This window comes from Sturnira hondurensis, unplaced genomic scaffold (genome assembly GCF_014824575.4).
Source record: "Sturnira hondurensis isolate 20B ecotype Veracruz unplaced genomic scaffold, ASM1482457v3 Scaffold0024760, whole genome shotgun sequence".
Taxonomy (NCBI): domain Eukaryota; kingdom Metazoa; phylum Chordata; class Mammalia; order Chiroptera; family Phyllostomidae; genus Sturnira; species Sturnira hondurensis.
This window is the reverse complement of record NW_028097391.1, coordinates 699-13,691: the sequence shown is the minus strand read 5'-3', so window position 1 is coordinate 13,691 and position 12,993 is coordinate 699. Positions and strand designations below refer to the sequence as shown.

The window sequence follows — 12,993 nt, the reverse complement described above, 5'->3', positions numbered from 1 at the left end:
GATGACATTGTTGGCACAGAAGGACCATCAGGAGGGGGAGGTTAAGATGGCAGCAGAGTAGCACGGAGGGACCCCAGCTCCCGTGCATCTGGTAGAAAATCCAGGAGGATCTACTGAAGAACAGCATAATCAACCAACAATTCCCCAACATTCATGAAAAAAGAGATCATAGAGTGTGACAGAGGAACCAGACAGCTGCAGTTTGGCGAGGATTCCAGAAGGCAAGTGAGGACAAAAGCGGCTGTGCCCACGGCCTCCTCAGCGGCGGGCTGCACCCACAATGGGCTATGCCCATGGCGAGCAAGCTCTGGCCAGTGCATGAGTATAGACGAGAAGTGGCCGGCGATCTGGGCCAGGGCATCAGTGGGAAACAGAGGTCCCATCTGGGTCGAGTGCCGGGGCACCTGTGGTGGAGGGAACTCCAGAAGCCCGGCACCTGGTGGGTCTGCAACTGACTCTATGGGAGCCATGGGCCTGCTACAGGGTCCGTGGGAGAGAAGTGACTCCCTCTCTCCCCGTCTAGGCAGGCTGGGCGATACCAGGCAGAGACCTGTGGGCTTAAGTTTGCGTAAAAGGTGGCAGGGGTGGAGGGCCCTGTTCAACTGCGGACTCTGTGGTCTCCAGCCCACCAGCCCGCCAGCCCAGGGGATTTGAGATGGACAATGTCATTTCCATGTCNTCTGGCCAGTGCATGAGTATAGACGAGAAGTGGCCGGCGATCTGGGCCAGGGCATCAGTGGGAAACAGAGGCCCCGTCTGGGTCGAGTGCCGGGGCACCTGTGGTGGAGGGAACTCCAGAAGCCCGGCACCCGGTGGGTCTGCAACTGACTCTATGGGAGCCATGGGCCTGCTACAGGGTCCGTGGGAGAGAAGTGACTCCCTCTCTCCCCGTCTAGGCAAGCTGGGCAATACCAGGCAGAGACCTGTGGGCTTAAGTTTGCGTAAAAGGTGGCAGGGGTGGAGGGCCCTGTTCAACTGCGGACTCTGTGGTCTCCAGCCCACCAGCCCGCCAGCCCAGGGGATTTGAGATGGACAATGTCATTTCCATGTCACTATCATAAACCATTTTGCCTCCCCCTCCAACTGATCACACACCTACAAAAAAGAAAGGAGTAGGTGGAAGCAGAGAACACCAAGATACCTGCAGGAGACTGCACCACTGAATTTCACAAGTATCCTACCACAGAAGTTCACACCATAAACCCAGGGAACCAGAAGAGATCAATTTAAGAAGCTGAGGCCAACAAGAAGAGTATCACAAACAATGGGAAGACAAAGAAACAATCCCCAAATGAAAGAAAAGGAGGAAGCCTCAGAAAGAATGTTAGATGAAATAGAGGCAATTCAACCATCAGATATTGAATTGAAAGGAAATTCAAAGAACGTACAACGAGCTACCAGAAACTACAGGGGAACTACAATGAACTCTCCGCAAAATATATCAACATGAAAAAGGAAATAGAAACCATCAGCGAAGGCCAAGAGGAAATGAAGAATACAATTTCTGAACTGAAGAACACAGTAGAAGGTATGAAAAGTAGGATCGATGAGGCAGAACACCGCATAAGCGAGCTAGAGGACAGGGTAGAAAGAATCTCCCAGATGGACCAAGTAATGGAAAAGAGAATCAGAAAGAATGAGGAGGGTTTAAGAGAAATGCAAGACAATATGAAACATAATAGTATCTGAATAATAGGAATACCAGAAGGAGAAGAAGAACAAGGGATAGAAAATCTACTTGAAAGAGTAATAACAGAAAATTTTCCTAATTTGATGAGAGATAAAGTCACATGAATCCAGGAATCACAGAGAGTCCCAATCAGGTGGAACCCAAAGATGCCTACTGCAAGACACATCATCATTAAATGGCAAAACTCTAAGTCAAAGACAGAATCCTAAAGGCAGCAAGGGAGAAAAAGGAAGTAGCATACAAGGGAGTCCCAATAAGGTTGGCTACTGAATTCTCAATGGAAAAATTCGAAGCAAGAAGGGAATGGCAAGAAATAATCAAAGTAATGAGAAACAGAGGCCTACAACCAAAGCTACTTTACCTAGTAAAGCTCTCAATCAAGATGGAAGGCCAAATAAAGAGCTTCCAAGACAAAAGAAGTCTAAAAGAATATGCCTCCACCAAACCACCTCTACAAGAATTACTAAAAGGGCTGCTTTAAGGAAAGGAAGGAAAAGAGAGAGACAGAGAGGAACACGGGTGCATAAATGAGTAGGTACCTTTCAATAATAACCTTAAACGTAAATGGATTAAATGCACCAATTCAAAGTCATAGAATAGCTGAATGGATAAGAAAGCATGACCCACACATATGCTCCCTACAAGAGACCCACCTCAGGACAAAAGACCACCACAGACTAAAAGTGAAAGGATGGAAACAAATTTTCCAAGCAAATGGACAAGAAAAAAAAAAAGCCGGGGTAGCAATTCTCATATCAGACAAAATAGACTTCAGAAAAAAAGGCCATAAAGAGAGACCGAGAAGGTCACTTCATATTACTCAAGGGAAGAATCCACCAAGAAGACATTAACATTGTAAATATATAGGCACCCAACATAGGAAGGCCCAAATATATAAAGAAAATACTAGAGGACCTCAAGAAAGATATTGACAGCAACACAATTATAGTAGAGGATTTTTAACACCCCACAGTCAAAAATGGACAGATCTTCCAAACAAAATATCAACAAAGATATTGCACCCTAGATGAAATTAAACGACACCCTAGATGAAATGGACCTCATTGATATGTATATAGAGTCCTTTATCCCAAAGAAGCTAAATACACATTCTTTTCAAATGCACATGGAACATTTTCCAAGATAGACCACATGATAGGACACAAAACGAGTCTCAACAAATTCAGGAAAATAGAAATCATACCAAGCATTTTCTCTGACCACACGGGACTGAAATTGGAAACTAACGCCACAGGAAAAAAACCAAAACACCCAAAATTATGGAGGCTGAGTGGCATGCTATTAAACAAGAAATGGTCAAGATTGAAATTAGGGAAGAAATAAAAACATTTCTGGAAAAAAATGGAAATGAACTCACAACAATGCAAAACTTATGAGACACAGTGAAGGCAGTCCTGAGAGGGAAGTTCATAGCAATACAGGCTTACCTAAAGAAGATAGAAACATTTCAAACAAACAACCTAACCCGACGCCTGGAAGAACTCAAGGAACAACAACAAAGACAGCCCAGAGCAAGAAGGAAGGAAGGAATTAACCAAGATCAGAGCAGAATTAAATGACATAGAGACTAATAGCACAATTCTAAGGATCAATGAATCCAAGAGTTGGTTTTTTGAAAAGATAAACAAAATAGACAAACCTTTAAGTAGGCTCATCAAGAAAAGAAGAGAGAGGACCCAAATAAACACAATCAGAAATGAAAGAGGAGAGATTACAACTGATACCACAGAAACAGAAGGGATTGTAAGAAATTACTANGAAATGGAAACGTATACCGTGTTCATGGATTGGAAGAATTAACATCATCAAAATGTCCATACTACCCAAAGCAATTTACAGATTCAATGCAATACCTGTTAAAGTGCCAATGGCATATTTTACAGACATAGAACAAACACTCCAAAAATTTATATGGAACCATAAATGACCCTGAATAGAAGCTGCAATTTTGAGAAAGAAGAACAAAGTAGGAGGGATCACAATACCTGATTCCAAACTGTATTAGAAGGCCACTGTAATCAAAAAAGGCTGGTACTGGCATAAAAACAGGCACATAGACAAATGGAACAGAACAGAGAACCCAGGAATAAACCCAACTCTTTATACTCAATTAAAATTTGACAAAGTGGGCAGTAACATAAAATGGGGTAAAGATAGCCTCTTCAACAAATGGTGTTGGAAGAACTGGACAGCTACATGCAAAAAAAATGAAACTCGAGCACCAACTTACACCATACACCAAAATAAATTCAAGGTGGATAAAAGACTTAAATATAAGCCGGGAAACCATTAAAGCCCTAGAGGAGAACAACGGCAGAAAAATATCAGATATTCCACGCAGCAATATTTTTACTGCTATGTCCCCTAGAGCAAGAGACATAAAGGAAAGAATAAACAAATGGGATCTCATCAAACTTAAATGCTTCTGCATGGCTAAGGAAAACCGTATCAAGATAAAAAGAGAAGCAAGTGTTTGGGAAAACATGTTTGCCAATGATACCTCAGGCAAAGGTTTAATCTCCAAAATATACAAAGAACTCACATGGCTCCACTCAGAAGATGAACAACCCAGTTAAAAAATGGGCAAAAGACTGGAACTGATGCTTCTCCAAGATGACATACAGACACATGTCCAGAGACACATGAAAAGATGCTCGATATCACTAGCTATCAGAGAGATGCAAATTAAAACCACAATGAGATACCACTTAACACCAGTCAGAATGGCTACCACAAACAAAGGAACAAACAACAAATATTGGAGAGGTTGTGGGGGAAGGGGACTCTAGTTCACTGTTGGTGGGATTGCAGACTGGTACAACCACTATGGAAAACGGTATGGAATTTTCTAAGAAAACTAAAAATGAACGTGCCTTTTGACCCAGCAATTCCACTGTTAGGAGTATATCCTAAGAACCCTGAAGCACCAATCCAAAAGAACCTATGCACCCCGATGTTCATAGAAGCACAATTTATGATAGCCAAGAGTTGGAAGCAACCTAGATGCCCATCGGTCAATGACTGGAGCAAAAAACTATGGTACATTTATACAATGAAATTCTATGCTGCAGAAAGGAAGAAGGAGCTCCTACCCTTTGCAACATCATGGATGGAACTGCAAAGCATTATGCTGAGCGAAATAAGCCAGGTGGTGAAAGACAAATAGCATATGATATCACCGTTAACAGGAATCTAAACAACAAAACAAACAAGCAAGCAAAATGTGACCAAAGACACTGAAATACAGAATGTGCTGACAGGGTCCAGAGGGGAGAGGGGGGAGAATCACAGGGGAAAAGAGGAAGGGCTCACATGAACAAGTATAAAGGACACATGGACAATAACTAAGGTGGGGGGGCGGAAATAAGAGGGAGGTGGGGAGACTGGGGGGGCAGGGCTGGGAATACAAGACAGAAAACTGTACTTGAACAAGAATTAAATTTTAAAAAATTCAAGTGAAAAAAATAAATCTCTCTTGCTACACTCAGGCACACATACACCCTATCAGTTTTATTTATCTGGAGAACCTGGACTAATACACTTGTTGATACCATGACTGTTAAGTGCCCTGCAGATTGGTCTGCTGATATCTCTAAACTTACCACCTCCCGACCCTCCCAGATTCTGCCCTATCCACCTCCAGAGGCCCCCTCAGTGATTCTACAATAAACTGGGCACCATCTCACCTCAGAGCATCTACTTGCTGATTTTCATGCTTGGGATACTCACCCCCAGAGATCCCTGTGGCTTGCTCCTCCGTTCTCACTAAGGTCTTTGTTTGGATGTTACCTTTCCAGTGAGATCTACCTGGGCCACACATGTAAATGATCAACGCCCCCAACACTCTTGCTTCCCTCCTTTTGTTCAATTGCACTTGACATTCCATGTTATAGTAGATTAAGATATACAGCTTAGTGGTTAGGCAATTATATAACTTACAAAGTGATCCCCCTCATAAGTCTGCTACCTATGGACACCATTCACAGCCATTACAATATTATTGACTGTACTGCCTACGCTGTACTTTACATCCTTGTGACTATTTTGTAATTGCCAATTAGTACTTTTTAAGCCCTTCACCTTGTCCACCCATGTTCCTAACACCCCTCCCACGTGGCAGTCATCATTTTGTTCTCTGTATCTGTGAGTATGCTTCTGTTTTTTTGTTGTTCATTTTGTTCTGTAGATTCCACAAGTAAGTGAAATTATATGATCCTTGTCTGACTGTCTTATTTCACTTAGCCTAATACCCTCTGGTTCCATCCATGATGTCACAAAGGGTAAGATGTTTTTCTTTTTGATGGCCATCTTGCTCCCCATTTTTACATTACCTTTATTCATAGTAGTTTTACCTACAAAAGAAACTTACAGTTTATTTCTTTATTTCTGACCCGAAACCCTTCTTTTGTAGTGCTTACATTCCACTAAAGAAACAATGACAGTAAAGGAAATTAGTAAAGTCCATGGTGTGTTAGAAGATTAGAAAGTGCTATGAAGACAAACGAGCTATTGAGTGGAGGCAGGAGGGCTAGGGTGTAAGTCCTACATGGCGATGAGTTTTGGGGTCTTTTAGAAAATCTGTATTTACAGAACTAAGTTCTCCTGTCACAAGAGTAGCCATGCAACAAATATTCTTAAGTGCATGGATTAGGAACTCATGCATTTAGCTTTTCCCTATTAGATGTGGGAGCTCTCACCCTGGCCATTGTGGCTCAGTGGGTTGGGCATGTCCTGAGAACCGAGGGGTTGCCAGTTCAATTCCTGGTCAGGGCACATGCCTGGGTTGCAGGTTTCGTCACTGGTCGGGACGCATATGAAAGGCAACCAGTCAGTGTTTCTCACACTGATGTTTCTCCCTCTCTTTTTCTCCCTCCCTTCCCCTCCCTCTAGAAATAAATAAATAAAATTTCTTTTAATAAAAGGAATCAGAAATGTTAGCATTCAGTTTGGGAACAAGACAATAATCATTTTCCCAGACTAACATTAATAAGAGAGGTCTAGCCTGACCTCACCACAAAAATCCAAGTTAAAGGCAAAAATTACAGAGTGTTCCCCTGTTACGCTTTGGTCATAGACACAATCAGATTAAATTTATTTAGATGTTAGGAAACCATCAAAAGACTTTTATTAACTATGTACTACATTAAAATGTTACATGTACTAGGCTGTATTAAACTAAACATTAGAAACCTGGCTGGATATATGCAGTTTTGGGAAACAATGGACAAGAAAGGGGAAATAAGTGATTTACATCTCATTTTCCTCAACAAACAGAAACTGAGTTATGATTAAAGTTATATTACCTTTTCCTGAGGAGGATTTTTTTACCTATCAAAACGATATTGCACAAAACTTAAACTGGCTTTTCTTGAAGGGCCATTGTTCACTTCATTATAGACAAAGTGAGGGACATTGGGAATTCTGCCCTCTGCCACCCAGCAGTCAGAAACTCAGCCACATTTCATACTTGTAATCTTAGCCTGAGGCTAAAGTGGTTTTATCTTCTAGAAGGAAGCATACAATGCAGGTGCCATTTGCCTTTGGAGAAAGGTGGTTGGTGTGCTTTGTGTTCTCAGCAAGTTTTTCATTCTTCTCAGCAACAGAACACAACAGTGTGAGCTGTTTAGGGTGATCAGGCCATGCCTGACTAATACAGAGTTTGAAGACTGAAAGTTGCATGTGTGTTGTGGGAAATGCCGTATTTTGGATTATGGAAGAATAAACAACAAATATGAATAAAGTAAAAGGGAGTAGATACAGTAAGGACAGTTGGGAGCATGTTAGAGACACAGGTGGTCAACAGGCCATTTCCCAGGATGTCTGACTAGGTTCACAGTGTGAAATAAGAACACAATTAAGTGATACTAACTTGGCAAAAAGGATACTTTTTCTGAAAATAGTTGCAGAGCCAATTTTATGTCTCTGTTTCTCAGGCTGTAGATGAAGGTGTTTAACAGAGGGGGGACTGCTGTGTACATCAGAGGGACAACCATGTCCTTGTCAGTGGAGTTGCTTCAAGAGGAGGAAAAGTACAGAACCAAAATTGTCCCAGAGAAGAGAGGCACCAGAGACAGGTGAAAACCACATGTGGACAAGACTTTGCAGTCTCTTTGGTAGAGGGACCCTCAGGATAGAGGCTCCAATGTGGCCATAAAAAACTAGGATGCCACTCACTGGAAAAATGACAATCATCTTTGACAATCCCCTTCAGTGAATATGACCAGCTCAAGGACAGCTTGAGTGGAATGGAGAGATGACAGAAAAAGTGGGGAATGATGTTGTCAGCACAGAAGAACATTGGGCAAGGAGGGGGTGTGCAACAGGGCACTGACACAGGAGTTAATCTAGGAACCAGCCACAAGCAGTGCACACAGCCGCTCATTCATGATATTGGTGTAGTGTGGAGGGTGGCAGATGGCCACATACCTGTCATATGCCATCACTGCCAGAAGAAAATTATCAAGACAACCAAAAAATACAACTGAGAAATAAACTTGGGTAGGAAATGAAGAAGTGATACAACTGCATGGTCATTAGCATTTTAGGGACAGTGACAGACAAGAAAGAGACATCAGAGGTATCATCAGTGTTTACTTATTTGCTGAATGTTTGGACACATGCGAAGTAGTTCAGAATTTGGAACTTATATGTGACACTGTTAATGACACACTAACTACAGCTTTAGACTTTGTTTCCAGTTTCTTGTTTTTTTTATTGTAAAAGTATATAGACAAAATTCTGGTTTCAAGAATTACTAGGGTACTTACATTATTTCCCTCTTTAGTCTAATTATGGTATTAATTTAAGATACAGTTAGGTTCTTTTGTCTTCTTGATTCTATTTTGACTTATGCACCTTGAAACACAACATGGTCATAACTACACTAATGATTATACTCATTTCCCATCACTTTTGTCCACCTTCTCTGGGTAAATCACCTCATTAGTTTCTGATTTATACTTCCTGTGGGGTTTTATTTTTTTTGTTCAAGTGGGCAGACATATGTGTATTTTATTTCTTCTTAATTGTTACAAAAATTTCAGTGCTCTGAGTTCCCTTTGGCACATTGCTTGTTGCCATTTATATCCAGATGCTTCTCCATATTGATTCATAGATATCTGTGTTTTTGTTTTTGCACAGTTGCAAATTACTGAGTTTCATTAATGCTCTGTAGAGTTTTTCCTAGGGGTCCTAAAGTAAGATATCGGTGATGAGTCTCGTAAATGCCACACACATGTGTATAATAGAAGGCTNTTAGTCATTTTACTTATCTTTTTCATCCAATTATGATACTAATTTGAAATATAGTTAGGTTCCTTTGTTTTCTTTATTCTATTTTGCTTTATCCACTACCTCTCCTATTTTGATTTTGTGGCAATAGACTACATAGTCTAAACTATGTAAATAATTATACTAATCTCTCCATCTTTTCTGTTCCCACTCCTGTACATAAATATTCTTATTAGTTTCTGATTTATCCTTCCTGTGTTTATTTCTGCTCAACTGGTCAGACATATGTATATTTTATTTCTCCTTTCTTTTACAAAAAAATGTAGCATGCTCTACTTGCTCCTTTACACATTGCTTCTTTCATCTAACAATATATCCTGCTACTTCTCTATATTGAATCATAGGTATCTTGGTTGTTTTTTTTCCTATGGGTACAGAATACTCAGTTTCATCGATGTTCTGTAGTGTTTCCTGTAAGGGTTCTAGAATAGATACGGGTGATGAGTCCCCTAAATGTCATTGAGTTGTGTACCTCAAATGTCCAAAATGGCCAATTTCATGTTTTGTACAACAAACTACAATTAAAAAATTAAGGAGAAGTTAATAAGTAATTTCTACATAAAGCACAGGAAAGAATGATAGGATAATAATAGTATATGAATAATAAGAGATAGAAGATTGAATAACAAAATATGTTTAACTAAGCAAAGAAAGAGAATTGATGTGAATCGTGTCAGAAAAAATCTAGTAATGCAGAAAATGTAAATTTACATATGTTCTGATTACACTAGGTGTTAATGGATAAAATTATCGAGAAATAAAATAATTGTTGCTGTACATAAGAAGAGCAAATTCCTACTTTGCATTTTTAACAACAAACACCTCACAGATGTAAGGACACAGAAAAGTTTAAAGTGAGGGGGAAGAAATCCCATGTAAATACTAACCAGAAGAGAGTGGAGGTGGAATCTTTACTACCTTTGAGATGGAGTATCCCTATCTCTATATCTCTGTGTGTGTGCAGGCCTATGCCAATATGGGAAGTACATAACGTGTTACAGTAGGACCACTTGCTAGCAATAGTTCTGAATTTAAAACAAAGTCATGTGCTGCTCAATACATTTTATTATTATTTATTTTTTAAATTTTATTGTTGTTGAAGTGCAGATGTTTGTATTTTTCGCCCACTACTCTCTCCCCACACCAGCCATCCCCACCTCCCTCCCGTGATTCCACCCTCCCCACCTTGGTTTTGTCCATATGTCCTTTGTGGTTGTTCCTGAAAACCTTTTCCCATTTTTCTCCCATTATCCCCTCCTACCTCCTCTCTGGTTACTGTTAGTTTGTTCTTAATTTCAATGTCACTGGTTATGTTTTGCTTGCTTGTTAGTTTTGTTGATTAGGTGCCACTTCAAGGTGAGATCATGTGATATTTGTCTTTCTCTGCCTGGATTATTTCATCTAGCATAATGCTCTCCAGTTCCATCCATGCTGTCACAAAGGCTTGAAGCTCCTTCCTTCTTTCTGCTAAGTAGTATTCTATCACGTAAATGTACCATAGTATTTTTTTAAAGTCTGTCTCTTTTGTTAAAAGCCTTACTATATACCACATGCCAATTTTCATATACAGAATACTCTGATCATGGCTGATTGCAGTCTACCAACACGATGTCACTGAATGTACAATGGGAATACATGTGCACAATCAGCTTGAAGCCAACAAAAGCCAGCATAAAATAATCGGTTCAAAAAAAAATTCAGCAGGACTAGGTCACGGTGTTACATCAGTGTATCCTGAATAACAAAATGTAAAGATGCATAAGTAAAAACTGACATAACTAAAGGAAGAAAAAGACAAATCCACAATTGTAATTCTACAATGTATTTAGCATAAGATGTTGCATGATGATTAGAAGAGATGATAGGAAAATTGTGAATTAGGAATGAAGAATTATTAGCAATCCGAGTAGCAAACATGACTCATCGAGACATTCACAACACTAATACATGACAACAGAGTGAATATTCTATTAAAGTTATATGGAGATGCCCATCGTACAATAGTGTTAGAACCTGTCCTTCACTGTGCTCCTGACTGTAATAAGAGGATTTAGTGATTTCCACTTAACTAAGTTAACCCTGTTGACAAACATTTCTAAGGCCTGCTTTATATCTCTGTTCCTCAGGCTGTAGATGAAGGGGTTCAGCATGGGGGTAACTACTGTATACATGACTGAAGCAATTATGTCTTTGGAATCCCATGATGAGGACAGTAAGTAAACACCTACAAGTGTCCCATAGAATAAAGACACCACAAGGAGATGGGAGCCACAGGTAGAAAAGGCTTTCAAGAGTCTCTTAGTGGAGGGAGCCTTCAGGATGATGGTCCCTATACGGATATATGAGCCCAAAACAATAGCCAAAGGCAGGGAAGAAAGCATTCCTCCCTCGGAGAAGGTGACCAGCTCATTAAGGGAGATGTCCGAGCAGCTGAGCTTCAGGAGCACAGTGAGATCACAGAAGAAGTGGTTGATGACATTGTTGGCACAGAAGGACAGTTGGACCAAGAGGATGGTGTGCAAGAGGGCAGTGCCACAGGAGATGATCCAGGATCCAGCCACCAACAGTGCACACAGTCCCTCCCTCATAATGGTGGTATAGTGAAGAGGGTGACAGATAGCCACGTATCTGTCATATGCCATCACAGCCAGAAGGAAATTGTCAAGAGTAGCAAAAAGTATGAAAAAATACAACTGAGATATGCAATCCACATAGGGAATGGATTGTTCCTGAGTCTGCATGTTCATGAGCATCTTAGGGACAGTGACGGATGACAGAGAAATGTCAGAGAAGGCCAAGTGGCTGAGGAAGAAGTACATGGGTGTGTGTAGGCGGGAGTCCAGCCTGATGAGCAGGATGATGAGCAGGTTGCCCAGCACTGTGGCCAGGTACATGCCCAGGAAGAGGGCAAAGAACAGGCCCTGCTGCCCTGGAGGGATGGGGAGCCCCAGGAGGAAGAACTCAGATGCGCTACTCTGGTTCTCAGGCCTCATGCTGCTCTTCTATCTGCCGAGAATGAAAGAGGTTTGGGAATCTCAGGATCCTAGAAAAATAACCAGGACCAACACATCTCATACTGTAATTTTAGGAAAACCATGAATATTTTCTACACATTTATTAATTTGTTAGACATGTAAAAGTATGCATCTTCACAGTATCCCAGTCTGGTTCCTGGAAAGCCTTGAAACCCATAAGCAGCCAACAAGTCTTCATTGCACAGAAGCAGGAGGTTTTCACTGTTTCATTCAGCCATTACTTATTGAACACAGAGTCTGCATCAGGACCCCTACTAGAGACTGAGATGCACCAGTGAACAGGAAAAGCAAGGTCCCCATTTCTGGGAGTTTAGATATTAATGAGTATGAAGGGATAATTTGTACACCGGTCCAGTAAATACACAATTCACTGAGGTAGAATTGGAAGATGAGCCCTGAAAACTGGGATCACTTGTGTCTGCCTTAAGTAAACATGAGACTCCAGTGCTGAGGAGATGTTGGAACAATGTGACACTCTGCCTGTGAACCTGCCAAGTCCCATTAACCTACAGCTGTAACCTGAGGGACACTCTAGGAATTGGTGGCCTTTTAAAGCCACTTGATGCCACAATAGCTCCAAAAACAGAAAAGTCCACAAACTGTTTTTCATAACAGTGCTGAAATTTTGATGAATATCTGGGTACTGGACTAAAGATTTTACCTACGTTTCCTGATTAAATCTACACACCTGACTTAAATTCCGAGAATTTTAGACCTCTGCACAACTGCACTAAGAATTTGTAGTCTTTCACCTATTTTGCCTTTTAAGAAATAGAAACATAAATCATACCAATTCTAGAAGCACACAATGGCAGAGTGGGGGACAAAATGGTGCACAGAAACGTGTGTGTGTGTGTATCTGTCTATGTTACAGGTGATATATAATGTATAAACTTGATGCATACTTGTATCTTCTTTGGTTTACAGGCCCACACTCAATCCACTGAGCTACACCAG

At 40.9% G+C, this 12,993-nt stretch overlaps 1 protein-coding gene and 1 pseudogene across 1 annotated transcript; both read right to left on the bottom strand.

Annotated features, from left to right (window-relative positions):
- Positions 1–7,575: 7,575 nt before the first annotated feature.
- LOC118981812 (olfactory receptor 1J4-like) lies at positions 7,576–9,293 on the bottom strand (annotated as a pseudogene).
- A 1,714-nt stretch (positions 9,294–11,007) lies between these two features.
- Positions 11,008–11,994, bottom strand: LOC118981810 (olfactory receptor 1J4-like). Its single transcript, XM_037038629.1, has one exon. The coding sequence runs from the start codon at positions 11,992–11,994 to the stop codon at positions 11,008–11,010; it is 987 nt and encodes a 328-aa protein (XP_036894524.1).
- Between the last annotated feature and the right edge of the window lie 999 nt (positions 11,995–12,993).